The sequence below is a fragment of the Ovis aries genome, chromosome 17, assembly GCF_016772045.2.
Source record: "Ovis aries strain OAR_USU_Benz2616 breed Rambouillet chromosome 17, ARS-UI_Ramb_v3.0, whole genome shotgun sequence".
In the NCBI taxonomy this organism is placed as follows: domain Eukaryota; kingdom Metazoa; phylum Chordata; class Mammalia; order Artiodactyla; family Bovidae; genus Ovis; species Ovis aries.
Genome location: NC_056070.1, coordinates 61,340,941 through 61,354,821, shown reverse-complemented (window position 1 = coordinate 61,354,821; position 13,881 = coordinate 61,340,941). Strand labels below are relative to the sequence as shown.

The 13,881-nt window shown below is 46.6% G+C and overlaps 1 protein-coding gene across 11 annotated transcripts in view; it reads right to left on the bottom strand.

The window, feature by feature from the left end:
• TPCN1 (two pore segment channel 1) overlaps positions 1-13,881 on the bottom strand; it is a 65,115-nt gene that overhangs the window by 11,850 nt on the left and 39,384 nt on the right. For all 11 annotated transcript variants that reach the window (XR_003585553.3, XM_027956566.3, XM_060401233.1 and 8 more), the window contains 10 exons: positions 11,924-11,958; positions 11,348-11,406; positions 10,999-11,098; positions 8,619-8,735; positions 8,216-8,340; positions 7,370-7,418; positions 6,834-6,897; positions 5,552-5,596; positions 471-527; positions 14-67 (listed from right to left, as the gene is read on the bottom strand). Coding sequence is in view for 10 of the 11 variants with exons in the window: in XM_027956566.3 (XP_027812367.1) it covers positions 14-67; positions 471-527; positions 5,552-5,596; positions 6,834-6,897; positions 7,370-7,418; positions 8,216-8,340; positions 8,619-8,735; positions 10,999-11,098; positions 11,348-11,406; positions 11,924-11,958 (705 nt within the window). In the remaining variant the exon portion in view is untranslated. The remainder of the gene's footprint in view (positions 1-13; positions 68-470; positions 528-5,551; positions 5,597-6,833; positions 6,898-7,369; positions 7,419-8,215; positions 8,341-8,618; positions 8,736-10,998; positions 11,099-11,347; positions 11,407-11,923; positions 11,959-13,881) is intronic.

Here is a 13,881-nt window from a genome sequence, read left to right as displayed (position 1 = left end):
GTCAGAGACTTACTAGTCAGGAAGACGAGGTAACTCCACGGCACGTGCCTGGAGACGAAGATCCCACCTGTGAGAAGAGGGGCAGGAGCTGAAGAGGTGGGTGAGGGGCTTCCCTGGTCCAGTGGTTAAGAATCTGTCTGCCAGTGCCGGGCACATGGGTTTGATCCCTGCTCGGGAGAGACCCCATATGCAAGGGAGCAACTAAGCCCCTGCTCGAAGAGCCCGGGAGCCACAGCTACTGAAGCACGCGTGCCTAAAGCCCGTGCTCTGCAGCAAGAGAAGCCACGGCAATGAGAAGCCTGTGCACCACGATGGAGACAAGCCCCTACTCTCCACAGCTAGAGAAAACCCGCACCCAGCAACAGAGACCCAGCACAGCTGCAAATAAATAAATATAGATCTTAAAAAAAAAACCAAACAGGTGGGCCAGGTGTGCCCACAGGACAGGCCGGTCCCCTTGCCAGGCTCACCTTTCAGCATGAAGGTCTCCACAAGGATCCAGACCCCGTTGACTGCCACCACCAAATCTGCAACAGACAGGCTCATGAGAGAGAGAACACAGGTGGGTGTGGAAATCCACAGGTCACAGCTGCAGCCCCTGGTTAGTTTATAGGGAACTCTGAGCGAATTCAGGGCGGCTCCCCACACCCAGATAACAGGTGACTTCCCGCTTAGTGCTTTTACCATGAGCTACATCGACCAGGGGTTTCACTTAGAAAACAGCTACAGGGGGAGGGAGGTGGGAGGGGGGTTCATGTTTGGGAATGCATGTAAGAATTAAAGTTTTTAAAATTAAAAAATAATAATAATAAAAAAAAAAAAAAGAAAACAGCTACAGGTTTCCAAAGACACGCTCTGTGTCACTGTAGGGATGCCACTTAAGACGCTTCAGCACAGTAGAAGCTAACAACACTGCAAAGCAACTGGACTATTTTAATTGATACAAATTTAAAAACCTGTTTCCATAAAACCTGCAGCTTATTCCAAGCCGATGTATAAGATGGACCACATACATAGGATTTGAGTACTGCCGACATCTGTTTCTCCCTAGAGACATCTGCTCTTTCAATGACTCCAGGAACTAATTAGCAAACTCGCACATGCACTTGGCCTTTCGTCTAGCAATCCCGCTTATGGGACCCGCCCCAGTGAGACACTGGCAAAACCAGAATGACATATGCTGCAAGCTATTTACTGAAGAGCTATTTGTGGTTGCAGAGAAACTGGAAAAACAGCCTAAATGATGGATAGGAGGCTGGATGAGTAAACTATGGTACATCCATGAAATGGTATACTGTCAGCCATAAATCTTAATTATGTTGAACTGGTTCATAGGGCTTTTCAGGTCTACCATATCCTTCTACTTTTCTATCTATATCATTAAATTTTTGAAGAGTTTGATATTGAAACTCCAACTAAAAATCTTATTGTATCTACTTAATTGTAATATATAATATATATTTGATATATATATGTATCTAGTTAATTGCAATATATAATATATAATGTAATCTACAATTGTAATATATAATGGAACCATATGTAACTTTGTCCTGTATTTTCCAAGTCTCCTGTAAATGTATTATCACACTTTCACAAAAAAATTAAAGTAAAAAAAAAAAAAAAAAACACTCATGAAGTAAATGTATAATACCCATAGAAAAGAAAGAAAAAAACTATCATCAGGAATTAAACAGTTAAATATTAAAAAAATGAAGAACATTTCTATGTATTAATGTGGTGTGGTCTCTAGAACATATTATTAACTGAAAAAAAGCAAAGTTGAAAAAAGTTTATAAACTATGCTAGTTTATGTAAGACAGGAAAATGTGCATATATGCATCTACTTACAGTTTTACAAATGGAAGGATAAAGCATAATAAAAGTTACCCACTGGGGGAGGTGATAGGATTAAGTGAGACTTCCTTGAGTATATTTTGTCTGGTAGCTCTGACTTGTAATCACACACATATATATATATATATACACATAATTATAAAGCAAAATTAAATGTAAAAAGCAATCTCTAAAATAATGTTTAAATGCTCCATCATTCCATTTTATTTTGGCCGTGCCACACGGCATGTGGGATCCCAGCTCCCCCAACCATGGATCAAACCCGCGCCCCTGCAGTGGGAGCACAGAGTCTTAACTCCTGGGCCACCAGGGAAGTCCCCTAAACATTTTTTTTTTTTAATGAAATAAGCGGCACTGATGAACCTATCTGTGGGAAGGAATGGAGATGCACATGTAGAGAATGGACTTGTGCACACAGTGCGGGAGGCAGACGGTGGGACCAATGGAGAAAACAACAGCACAGACATGTTATCGTGTAAAGCGGACCCTGGTGAGAAGCTGCTGTTAACACAGAGAGCCCAGTCTGGTGCTCTATGCTGACCTAAAGGGGTGGTATGGGAGGAGAGGGAAGTTCAAGTGGGAGGGGATATACGTATAATTATGGCTGATTCGTGTTATTGTAAGGCAGAAACCAACACAACATTGGAAACATTAAAAAACAAATTTTTTTTAAAATAAAAAAAATGAAATAAACCTAAATATGCATCTAGATGGTGACATACCCACATGGAGAAAAACTATTCCGGGTGACCTTAAGACATAGTCATCTAAATGTATATCCCTACAGTGGTGTTTCTAACAAGTTTAATGGTTAGGGTTGTGCTGGTGTTGTTCTTTGAAGACTGTGTGTGGACTGGGTGTGGAGACACAGTGTGGACTGTGAGATACAGCAAGTGAGTGGGTTGTGTCAGTATTGCTGGGAACTAGAATTTTAAGCCTGGGAATTTAGATATGAAAGAATGATGGAGTTAGGTAAAAACCCAATAGTCCGAAATTTCAATTAAGAATATCATGAAAAATTCACAAGCTAGTTTCTTTACAAGAAAAAAGAAAAAACCAAAATCCTACCTCTGTCCATGGAAAGTCCTGGAAACAATAACCAACTCCAAGCAACATGTACTGTTAGCATCTCTGACTGTGATCTCTAAACACCATTTCCCATTACATGGAACCAGAGCTCCTGAGACAGGTGAACCCCACCAAACCTCTGGATGAGTAGAACGGTCTGCATCTGTGCAGTCCCATTGGTCATCATTAGCCAGATGTGGTTACTGAGTGCTCAAACATTGGCTACTGTGATGCGAACTGAATTTATAATTTTAGTTGGCTTAAATTCAAATAGCCATGTATGGCTAAGGGCTGCCATGTTAGACAACACAGCTCTAGCTCTAACTACCAAACTACAGGGCATAAGCAACAGTTCAGTCCAGTTCAGTCGCTCAGTCGTGTCCGACTCTTTGCGATCCCATGAATCGCAGCACGCCAGGCCTCCCTGTTCATCACCATCTCCCGGAGTTCACTCAGACTCACGTCCATCGAGTCCGTGATGCCATCCAGCCATCTCATCCTCTGTCGTCCCCTTCTCCTCCTGCCTCCAATCCCTCCCAGCATCAGAGTCTTTTCCAATGAGTCAGCTCTTCGCATGAGGTGGCCAAAGTACTGGAGTTTCAGCTTTAGCATCATTCCTTCCAAAGAAATTCCAGGGTTGATCTCCTTCAGAATGGACTGGTTGGATCTCTTTGCAGTCCAAGGGACTCTCAAGTCTTCTCCAACACCACAGGTCAAAAGCATCAATTCTTCGGCACTCAGCCTTCTTCACAGTCCAACTCTCACATCCATACATGACCACAGGAAAAACCATAGCCTTGACTAGACGGACCTTAGTCGGCAAAGTAATGTCTCCGCTTTTGAATATACTATCTAGGTTGGTCATAACTTTTCTTCCAAGGAGTAAGCGTCTTTTAATTTCATGGTTGCAGTCACCATCTGCAGTGATTTTGGAGCCCCAAAAAATTAAGTCTGACACTGTTTCTACTGTTTCCCATCTATTTCCCATGAAGTGATGGGACCGGATGCCATGATCTTCGTTTTCTGAATGTTGAGCTTTAAGCCAACTTTTTCACTCTCCTCTTTCACCTTCATCAAGAGGCTTTTTAGCTCCTCTTCGCTTTCTGCCATTAAGAGTGGTGTCATCTGCATATCTGAGGTGATTGATATTTCTCCCGGCAATCTTGATTCCAGCTTGTGTTTCTTCCAGTCCAGCGTTTCTCATGATGTACTCTGCATATAAGTTAAATAAGCAGGGTGACAATATACAGCCTTGATGTACTCCTTTTCCGATTTGGAACCAGTCTGTTGTTCCATGTCCAGTTCTAACTGTTGCTTCCTGACCTGCATACAGATTTCTCAAGAGGCAGGTTAGGTGGTCTGGTATTCCCATCTCTTTCAGAATTTTCCACAGTTTATTGTGATCCACACAGTCAAAGGCTTTGGCATAGTCAATAAAGCAGAAATAGATGTTTTTCTAGAGCTCTCTTGCTTTTTCCATGATCCAGCGGATGTTTAACTCAGATGACCATTATATCTACTACTGAGGGCAGGAATCCCTCAGAAGAAATGGAGTAGCCATCATGGTCAACAAAAGAGTCCGAAATGCAGTACTTGGATGCAATCTCAAAAACGACAGAATGATCTCTGTTCGTCTCCAAGGCAAACCATTCAATATCACAATTATCCAAGTCTATGCCCCAACCAGTAACGCTGAAGAAGCTGAAGTTGAACGGTTTTACGAAGACCTACAAGACCTTTTAGAACTAACACCCAAAAAGATGTCCTTTTCATTATAGGGGACTGGAATGCAAAAGTAGGAAGTCAAGAAACACCTGGAGTAACAGGCAAATTTGGCCTTGGAATGAGGAATGAAGCAGGGCAAAAACTAATAGAGTTTTGCCAAGAAAATGCACTGGTCATAGCAAACACCCTCTTCCAACAACACAAGAGAAGACTCTACACATGGACATCACCAGATGGTCAACACCGAAATCAGATTGATTATATTCTATGCAGCCAAAGATGGAGAAGCTCTATACAGTCAACAAAAATAAGACCAGGAGCTGACTGTGGCTCAGATCATGAACTCCTTATTACCAAATTCAGACTTAAATTGAAGAAAGTAGGGAAAACCGTAGACCATTCAGGTATGACCTAAATCAAATCCCTTATGATTATACAGTGGAAGTGAGAAATAGATTTAAGGGCCTAGATCTGATAGATAAGCAACAGAGGAATGCACAAAAACAAGGCTGAAGGACAAACATCGTGTTTCTTCAACTAAATACTGCAAGAGGGAAAAAACGGATGGGGGAGAAACCTACAGATTAAAACAGGTCAAAGTGATGCGTCAACCAACCACAATCTGTGGTTCTGGAATTTGATTCCCAAAACCCCAGGTCTGGAGAAGGGGCGATAAGCTGGACTGAGGGGATTAGATGGACAAGAAAGACTGGCCAGGAGATGATCATTGTTGAAGCTGGGGGATGGGTGCGTGGATGCTCATGACGGTCCCTCCACTTTCACACGTGCTTGGAATTTTCTCTGATAAAACGCCAACGGCATGACTTATCCCTTGCCCCTCCACCTTCTGGAGCAGTAAGATTCAGGAGAGAGACCTAGAGTTGTGGCACTTCATACTTACACATGAAATACTGGAAGGCCTTGGACTTCACAAGGATATTAATTCCTGTTTGAAGAGAAGAAATGGTAACAGTGAAATTTTCACGTATAAGTACATAATCACCAACCACATATGCCATGCATGTAAGCAAATGGGGTGTTTATGTCCAGGGGACGAAAAAGGGCCTGCTCTCAGAGGAACGCCCATTCTTACGCGCCCAGGCAACAATGCATTGGCAACAACTGCTCTGGGAAGAGCCTGGGCAACCTGGAACTGTGACAAAACAGAACAAGGTTTTGCTGGCCGCTCCTGAAACTTCAAGTTTGCTCCTGGCCTAGACCCGGCACTGTTTACTCATCCACTTGAATAACATATCTTCCCAATGGAATGGAAAACTCGCTAAAGAACATGGAATAGTAACAGCTGTGCTCAAAGTTCTATTCTATCTTGGGAGAAATCCCAAAATAGGATATACCATTTTAACTGGTTTTTTTTTTTTTTTTTTTTTGGCCACACTGAGCAGCATGGGGAACTTCCCCAACCAGGGACAGAACCTGAGCCCCCTGCACTGGAAGCACGGCATCTTAACCACTCGACCACAAGGGGAGTCTGGCCATTTTAACTCTTGTTCAAAACGGCTGAACTGTAACCCCTGTGAGCTAAGCATATCCCGTGTGGAACTTCAAAACTGGCAGAGAATTCAGAGAAAACTACTAGATAAATGATACGGTGGACTCAAATGTTAAAATTTTTAATTTTATATGATACAAGCGTCACTATGAGATCAGATACACTAACTGTATATCCTGATACAAGAGGAAGGTAAAAACTCTATTATTAGGTAAAAGGCATGTTTCACAACAGAATGTACAATGTAATCCCCTCTACTGTTTTTAAAAGGCATAGAAAATAACCCGTAACAAAAGAAAACACGTCAGAAAATTAATACTGATTATCTCTGTGTGGGAGACTTTCCTTTTCTTCTAATTATCTAACTTTGTATACATTTCCTTCAATGAATAACAGTTCAATATTGATTGAACTATTCAATAATAGTTGAAAAAGTAATCCACAGTTCTTTTTTGTTTGGTTTTTACGTTACTGATTTCCCTCCCTAGTCCAATACTAATTCTCTGCTGGGGTCATCACACTCTCTTTTACACAGACAGTTCACATGCATGTGCGCGTGTACACACACACACCCCCACCCACTCTGCTCATGTTCTTTAAACGCTCATCAGCGGCCTCTGGAAACCTCCATTCGTCCCCAGCAGTCAGGACGCCATGTTCAGGTCAGCCTTACCTTTGAAGATGAGGAATGCTGTCCTGGGAAGCTCATCAAACCAGTGTTCTCGATTTCTCTTTGCCTGACCAAGCAACAGGGCCGTGGGGGAGAGAGTTAGGACCAGGGACTGGAACCCAGCCCTGGGGGCCAGGGTGCTGCTTTCCTTTCCCGCTCTCTGACTAACTCGGGAAACCATGAAGATACTCAGGGATCTACAGAACAGCCGAGGCCTGCCGGCCTTTTCACTGTGCTGTGCACTGGCATTATTTTATATGACCCTGAAACTAACGCAGTGGGGTAGGACTCTCACGGCCCCACTTCCCAGGTGAGACAAGCCTTGGAAAGGTTCCATAACCTGCCGGACCCCACACGGCGACTAATGGGGTCTGAGATGCAGGGCTCTGAACTAGGACGGCACATTGCAGGGGGATGGGCAGGTTTGGCTGGGGGCCACCTGTTCTCTCTACAATGCACGGCGCCCAGCCGAGAGCTGGACCTGCCTCACCCCCGTCCCATGGAACCGTCGGCCTAGTCCCTCCCCGGAAAGCACCCACCTTCCACTTTAAGGCGGCAACTTCATAAATATCATGAAAGTCCTTCAGGCTGTCATACGCAAAAAGGGCAAAAGAAAAAAAATCAGGGCACATTCCCACAGAGCTTCAGTGGTTCTCATACCCGCCTGCCTATGGTCACCTTCGAGAGGTGGAGGGGGTGACATCTGGGAGCCCCAGCCCGTTGGGGCCCAGGGGACGGGTACCTCCTGGCTTTTCATCTCCTCCTTCCCCCAGACTATTGATACTTCATCCACTCAGTCTACACTGACTACCACTGGCTTGTGCCCCCCAGAGAGCCAGCCCCCGAATGACCACCACTGTCAGACGGACCAGGATGGAGCATCCTTTAGTAGGGGACTAACTAGAACGACGGGGGCCGAGAGGTCAGCCCAGACCGAGCTCTCTCGCCCTCGTCTCTACAGCAGGCCTGCTGCTTCTCAAGTCGAAAAGAAAAGGGTTTTGGTCATCAGCAGTCAGACCAAGACTGACCATGGACAGCTCGGGGCCCGTTCTGAGGCTGTGCCAGGGCTGTGTGTTTGTGTTGTTCACGTTGCTCTGTGGCTCTGCTCACATGCAACTACCCCAGCTTGCTCATGGCTCGAGGGTGAGCTGATGGGCCAGTCCATTCCACAAGCCAATACATTCCTTCCTTGTTGTGAGTTTAAATTGGACGTGGGTTGGACTCTGTCATTTGTAAAAAGAATCCTGAGCAATAGGGTCTATGTGCATAAAAAGCTCTGCAAAGAAAACTAAGTCTCTAAGAGCCTCTCTGCCCACCCAGTCACCTCAGGGCCTCTTGTCAACGCCTCCTTCGGCTATACTGCACCCACTTGGGATCCCTCTCACCTGAGCAGTGGTGTGTTGCTCTGATTCAGGGCCTTGAACGTGAGATAGCGCTCCCCTGCACTCATTCGGGGCTTGTAGAAGCGCATCAGGCCTTCAAACTGTCTGTAGGAGATGCCGGCGGGCCTCTGGGGAGAAAGGGAAGATGGTCACGTGGAACACGGGAAAACGCAGAGTCCAGCTGCCCCTTCCCTTGAGGGGAGCCATGACCGATGTCCCGCATCATGTGGGATCCCAGGGCACCCTGTTCTGTCTCTGTTCTCCCAAGGGTAGGACCCCTGGTTTCTGAAGCTGCTGGCCCTTCTATGCTTAGGAGATATTGGGAGGTGGGGTGGAGGAGGGGGTTGGAAGGGCAGGAGAACAAGGACCAACCCCCCTCCCTGGCTCAGCCCCTGGCTCCCCCTACCCGCTGGCTGACAAGCAGGCGGTAGGCGTGCTGGATGGCGGTTCGCTTGTGTAGCAGCAAAGACTTGAACTTGCGTTTCTCAATGTCATTGAAGGTGTCAAATACAACGGCCAGGAGCTGAGACGGAAGAGCAGAGACCTGGTACCCATGCCGACTGGGCCTCAGGGAGCTAGGGAACAGTTCCCCAGCCTCCAGAGGGCGCTCCTCCAGCCAGCCCAGAAAGGCGGGTTGAGAAGAGCCTCTCCCCTGGCCACGTGGTGTAGGAAGTTCATCCCCAAGTCTTAGGAGAGGAAGGTCATTCATTGCCGCTTGTAAATTTCCCCTCTACAGATTCGTGAAAACACTATTACATTTTGCCCCGGTTTTTCTTCTCTGCCTGTAGCTCATCCCTGCCTGGGCAGTTTTTATAAGGGGAGAGAAGCTGTGAGGGGAACACGCTGGGGCTTTTGCCCCGTTTAGCTCTGTGTGATGGCCAGGGAGGCTGTGTGTCCATCCTGTGCCTTCCCAACCTCAGAGCAGGGAGGGACATCACTGTCCCTTCCTCCCCTGTCCTCATGTCCTTTCTCCTGCTCAGTCTGTGTGGCCCTAGAAATGAGGGGTGAGAGGCGGCCTGCACCCAAGGGCACAAGGTTCTGGAACTGCCCAGTTCCAAAGTCAGCATGTGGACAACACAGCCTGCGTTATCAGAGGGCGATGGGAGCGTGGGAGCAGAATTTGAAAGAAGCCTTTTTGAGAACACTTTCTTTCAAAAATATTTTGAGGGGAACTCTCTTTGCCTTTCCATCCCTTCAAACTGGCCCCCTACATTTCCCTTTAGATCAAGGGAGTTAGCAGCCTTTTTCTGCAAAGGGCCAGAGAGCAAATATGTTAGGCTCTGCAGGCAAGACGGTCTCTGTAGAAATCACTCAACCTTGCAGGTGCGGCATGAAAGCAGTCATAGGCTATATGCAAATGAATGGGCGTGGCCGTGTGCCAATAAAACTTTATTGAGAAAAACACGTGGTAGGCCAGATTTGGGCCCCCAATGGCTGACTCATACCCTGTATTTTCACAGTTCAAAATACCTGTTAAAGCAAATAATTACACATAATGCTATTTTTAGGATTTTAAACTAACAATGGTACAAAAGAACTCTAAGGTGTACAAACAGATATCCAACATACTTATTTTGGGTCTTGAGAAATTAAAAAAAGAAAATATTTTCCTGCTTAAGACATCACATTTTAAGTCAGGGATGAGAGCCTGGTGGGCTGACATCTATGGGGTCGCACAGAGGTGGACACGACAGACATGACTTAGCAGCAGCGACACAAGTCCACCCCCAGAGAAAGTGTTTTCCATTTCTATACGGGCCTGACTGTGGTGACTGGTGTGGGGATGCTCATCAGAAGTATAAAAATAAATGCAAGACTTGGTAAGTCCTCTTCCTTATAATTCTGGCATTCACGTGGTCTCAGCACCAGCCTGATGGCCTGGTCTGGGAGAAGGTGATCTGCTGATGGCAGGAACACTCCTGGTGGCCAGTCGAGCCTCCAAAAACACCTCCAAAGTTCCCAGTGTGCATGGGGACTGCACATTGTCCTTAAAGGAACGTGTTCTGTATTGGGTTTCCCAGTGGTTCATAATAAACAGGGTAAAAATACACAGGACATTCCTGGCATGTGCGTGCAGTGGGATGGGGTGGTTAACAGCAGGGCTCTGGAACCAGACCAGCTCACCTGGCCACCCGGGCTGTGCAGGCAAGGGTGACTCACCCAATCGGTCTGATCCTCAGTTTCCTCAACTATAAATTGAGAATCATAAGAAGACATCTAGGGTTTCAGTGTTAAATTATTTAACCCCTATCCATAAAGCACTTGGCAGAGTCCCTGATTAAGGCTTTCTAAGTGTCAGCTTTTCCAGTTATTATATGTTTGCCGTGAGGAGGAGAAGGTTCCAGGGTAGTTCTGGTTTAAACTCTAGCTCTGGGACTTCCGTGGTGGTCCAGTGGTTAAGACTCTGTGCTCCTAACGCGGGGGGCCCGGGTTCGATCCCTTGGTCAGGAAACTAGATCCTGCATGACACAACTAAAGAACCCATGTGCCGAAATGAAGACCCACCCAGTGCAGTCAAATAAATGAAAAAGTGGATGAACGAATGACAAGCTCTAGCATCGTCAGCAGCAGCAGCACTAACCCAGAGAGGCTAGTTACTGCTGGTAACCGGCTGAACTCAAGTCCTGACAGGGAATTCCTAGTCACGCCACACCTGACTAGGGTCTAGGACTTCCTTCCCCTATGTTCCTCCCTCGGAGGTGGATGGCCACCCCTACTTTATCCCCACAATGCCCAGCACAGCGATGGCTGGGGCTGGTCCACAGACATAAGCCAAGGCCACTCACCAGGTTCATGATAAAGTACAGCTCGATGGAGAGGTACACGATGAAGAAGACGCAGGACCAGGGGTTCCGGGAGTAGGAGGGCATCATCACATCTGGGAAGCTGTATTTGCAGAGCGTCACCCGTAAGGCCCATGTCTGCCAGTCTCTGCTTTTTCTAAGGACATCTCTCTTTCTGCCTCCCACCCCACCATGCCTCCCCTACTCTCAGCTCACCAGGCCACTCCCATCCCTCACGGTGGCTCTGAGCGCCTGTCTGAGCCAAGACATGGAATACCCTTGGCTGAAAAGAGGAGTCAACCCTGGGCACTACCAGAGGGCAGGCAGAAGCCAAAGCAGAGCCCAAACTTACTTGGCGGTGGTCAGAAGGACAAACAGACTGACGATGCTATTCTCCAGGGTGCTGAAGTACTGCGGGGACAGGAGGACCAGAGGACACGTGGGTGCCAGGCCGAGGGCACACATCACTGGGAACAGGCTGTGTGCAGTGGGTCATCTCCAGAGCCCCTGCCTCCTCCCGCGGGATCCCTTAAGGATGGCAGAGGAACAAGCAAACTCCGAGTCCAAGGCCTCCTCCTTCCTGAGCTCAATGCTTCTGGCAGAAGCAGACACCTGGCCTTGAGACTTGTCTCCCAGAGAATCACATGTTTTGCACAATGAGCTGGGCTCTCCTCCACCACTCCTCTGCCAAAATGTTTCCGTGTTCCAGATCTGATCCTGGAAACATCCCTCTCAACAACAGGACAGGGGATCCCCTTGGCACTCGAAGAAGGAAATGAACATTCAGGTGCCATAAACGATGATGAGAAACCAAGCCGGGCATCCCTTCCTACTACGGCTGGTGGCGGGGAGGTCAGTCCAGCCACCGGGCCTGAAGTGAAAAGGCCCCACATACAGGAAGACACAGACAAACGTGTTGATTACTTACAGGGTCTGAAGGATTAGGGGAGAATAAGTAGAAACCTAGAAGAAGGTGGTGGGAAACATAGGTTAGAGCAGAAGTCCCAAACCCAGATGTCAATACTAAGAAATGTAAATGAGTGCAGTGGGCAGAGGGAAAGCACAAGGAGTGGCGGGGACCGCGGCAGGGCACTACGCATGCTCTGTCTGAAGGCACCAGGTAACTGCTGCCACTCGGGAACGTGATCCAAGCACCACTGAAGCTATTACTAAAAAAGGCTCGTTGGGGACCTTCCTTGTGGTCCAGCGGTTAGGACTCTGTGCTTCCACTGCAGGGGGCTGGGGACCCCTGGTCAGGGAGCTAAGATCCTATGTGCTGTATACTGCAGCCAAAAAACACAAAGGCTGGATGTGCCACACAGTGACTCTAGCTGATACCATTATTGTGTGTTTGAAAGTTGTTAGGAGAGTAGATCTTAATAGTTCTCATCAGAAGGGAAAAAAAAACCTATAAATATGTATAAAGATGATGTTGTTAACCAGATCATTCCTCAGCATGTACATAATAAAGCATTATGCTGTACACCTAAAACAAATACAGTGTTATGTCGATTACATGCCAATTTTTTTTTAAATGGAAGTTTAAAAAAATTTAAGATTTTAAGGCTGGAAATCTGTATTTTCATGTTAAAAAATCTAGTTTTAAAAATGCTGGCTCAAGGGACTTCCCTGGTGGTCTAGAGGCTAAGACTCAGCTTCCAATGCAGGGGACCAGGTTGGATCCCTGGTCAGGGAACTAGATCACAAATGCTACAACTAAGACTTGGAGCAGCCAAATAAATAAATATTTTAAAGTAAATATTAAATAAAAATTAAAATTAATTAACTTTTTTTTTTTTTAGCACTTCAATTGCCAGTGGAAGGGGTGCAGGTTCAATCCCGTCAGGCAGCTAAGATCCCACATATCTCATGCCCAAAATACCAAAAAAACGTAAACAGAAGCAATGCTGTAACAAATTCAGTTAAGACTTTAAAAAATGGTCCACATTAAAAAAAAACTTAAAATAATAAAATAAAACATAAGATGCTGGCTCAACAGTTTCAGACCAAACAAAACTCATCCGTAGGCTGGGTCTGGAACCCAGACTGCTGGTTGGCAATCTTTGGTTTTGAGAGCATGACAACTAAGTAACAACTTCAAAGGAACCCCACTGTTCTCCCGCAGCTGAGGGTCCAAGGTGGGGGCACCATTAATGTCCTCCCTCTTGGAATGGGCTATTCCCCTGAGTCCTTGAAATCCTGAAACTCTGCCCCTAAGGGAAGTCAGCCCCTCGGAACACCAAGGAAATTCTATCCAGAGTGAGGTAGGGTAGGTGGGAGTCAATGGCTCAGGGAACAGAGTGTCAAGAGGGCCTGGGGATTTCAGCACTGGGGGCGGCCTTAGAGTCACAGCCCTCTGGTTCCACTGTCTCTGCCATCTGAGCACCAGGGAAGGGACCTTGGTCTTCCCTGCCGTGTTCTGAGACGGCCACTATCTAAAGCCCGTGTCTGAATGTGGGAGTCATCAATACTTGATCTTATCTGAAGAGGCAAGGCCTCCCTGGTGTTAGAAAGGGCGTGACCTTGCTTTAACACCTAGCGAAGCTGAACTATGTCGACCCTAAGGTCCCAGGCATATGCTGTAGAGAAACTCCCCTGTGTGCGCACTGGGAAAGGCAGGAGAATGTTCGCAGCAATGTGATCTGCAACAGAGGAAAATGCCCACCATCGGAGGAAGTGATAAATAAACGTGGGTATATTCACGTACTGGATCATGACACTGTAGTGAAAATGAATGGCCTACATCTCCACGCATCAGTGTGAATAAAGGCCGGGGGCACCCCCTGGGAGCAAAAGGGAACTGAGATCAAGAAAGGTTACAAAGGTGGCTTCTATTTTTTTTTTTCCCCAATACTGCATTTCCTAAGCTGGAGTCTACAAGTGTTT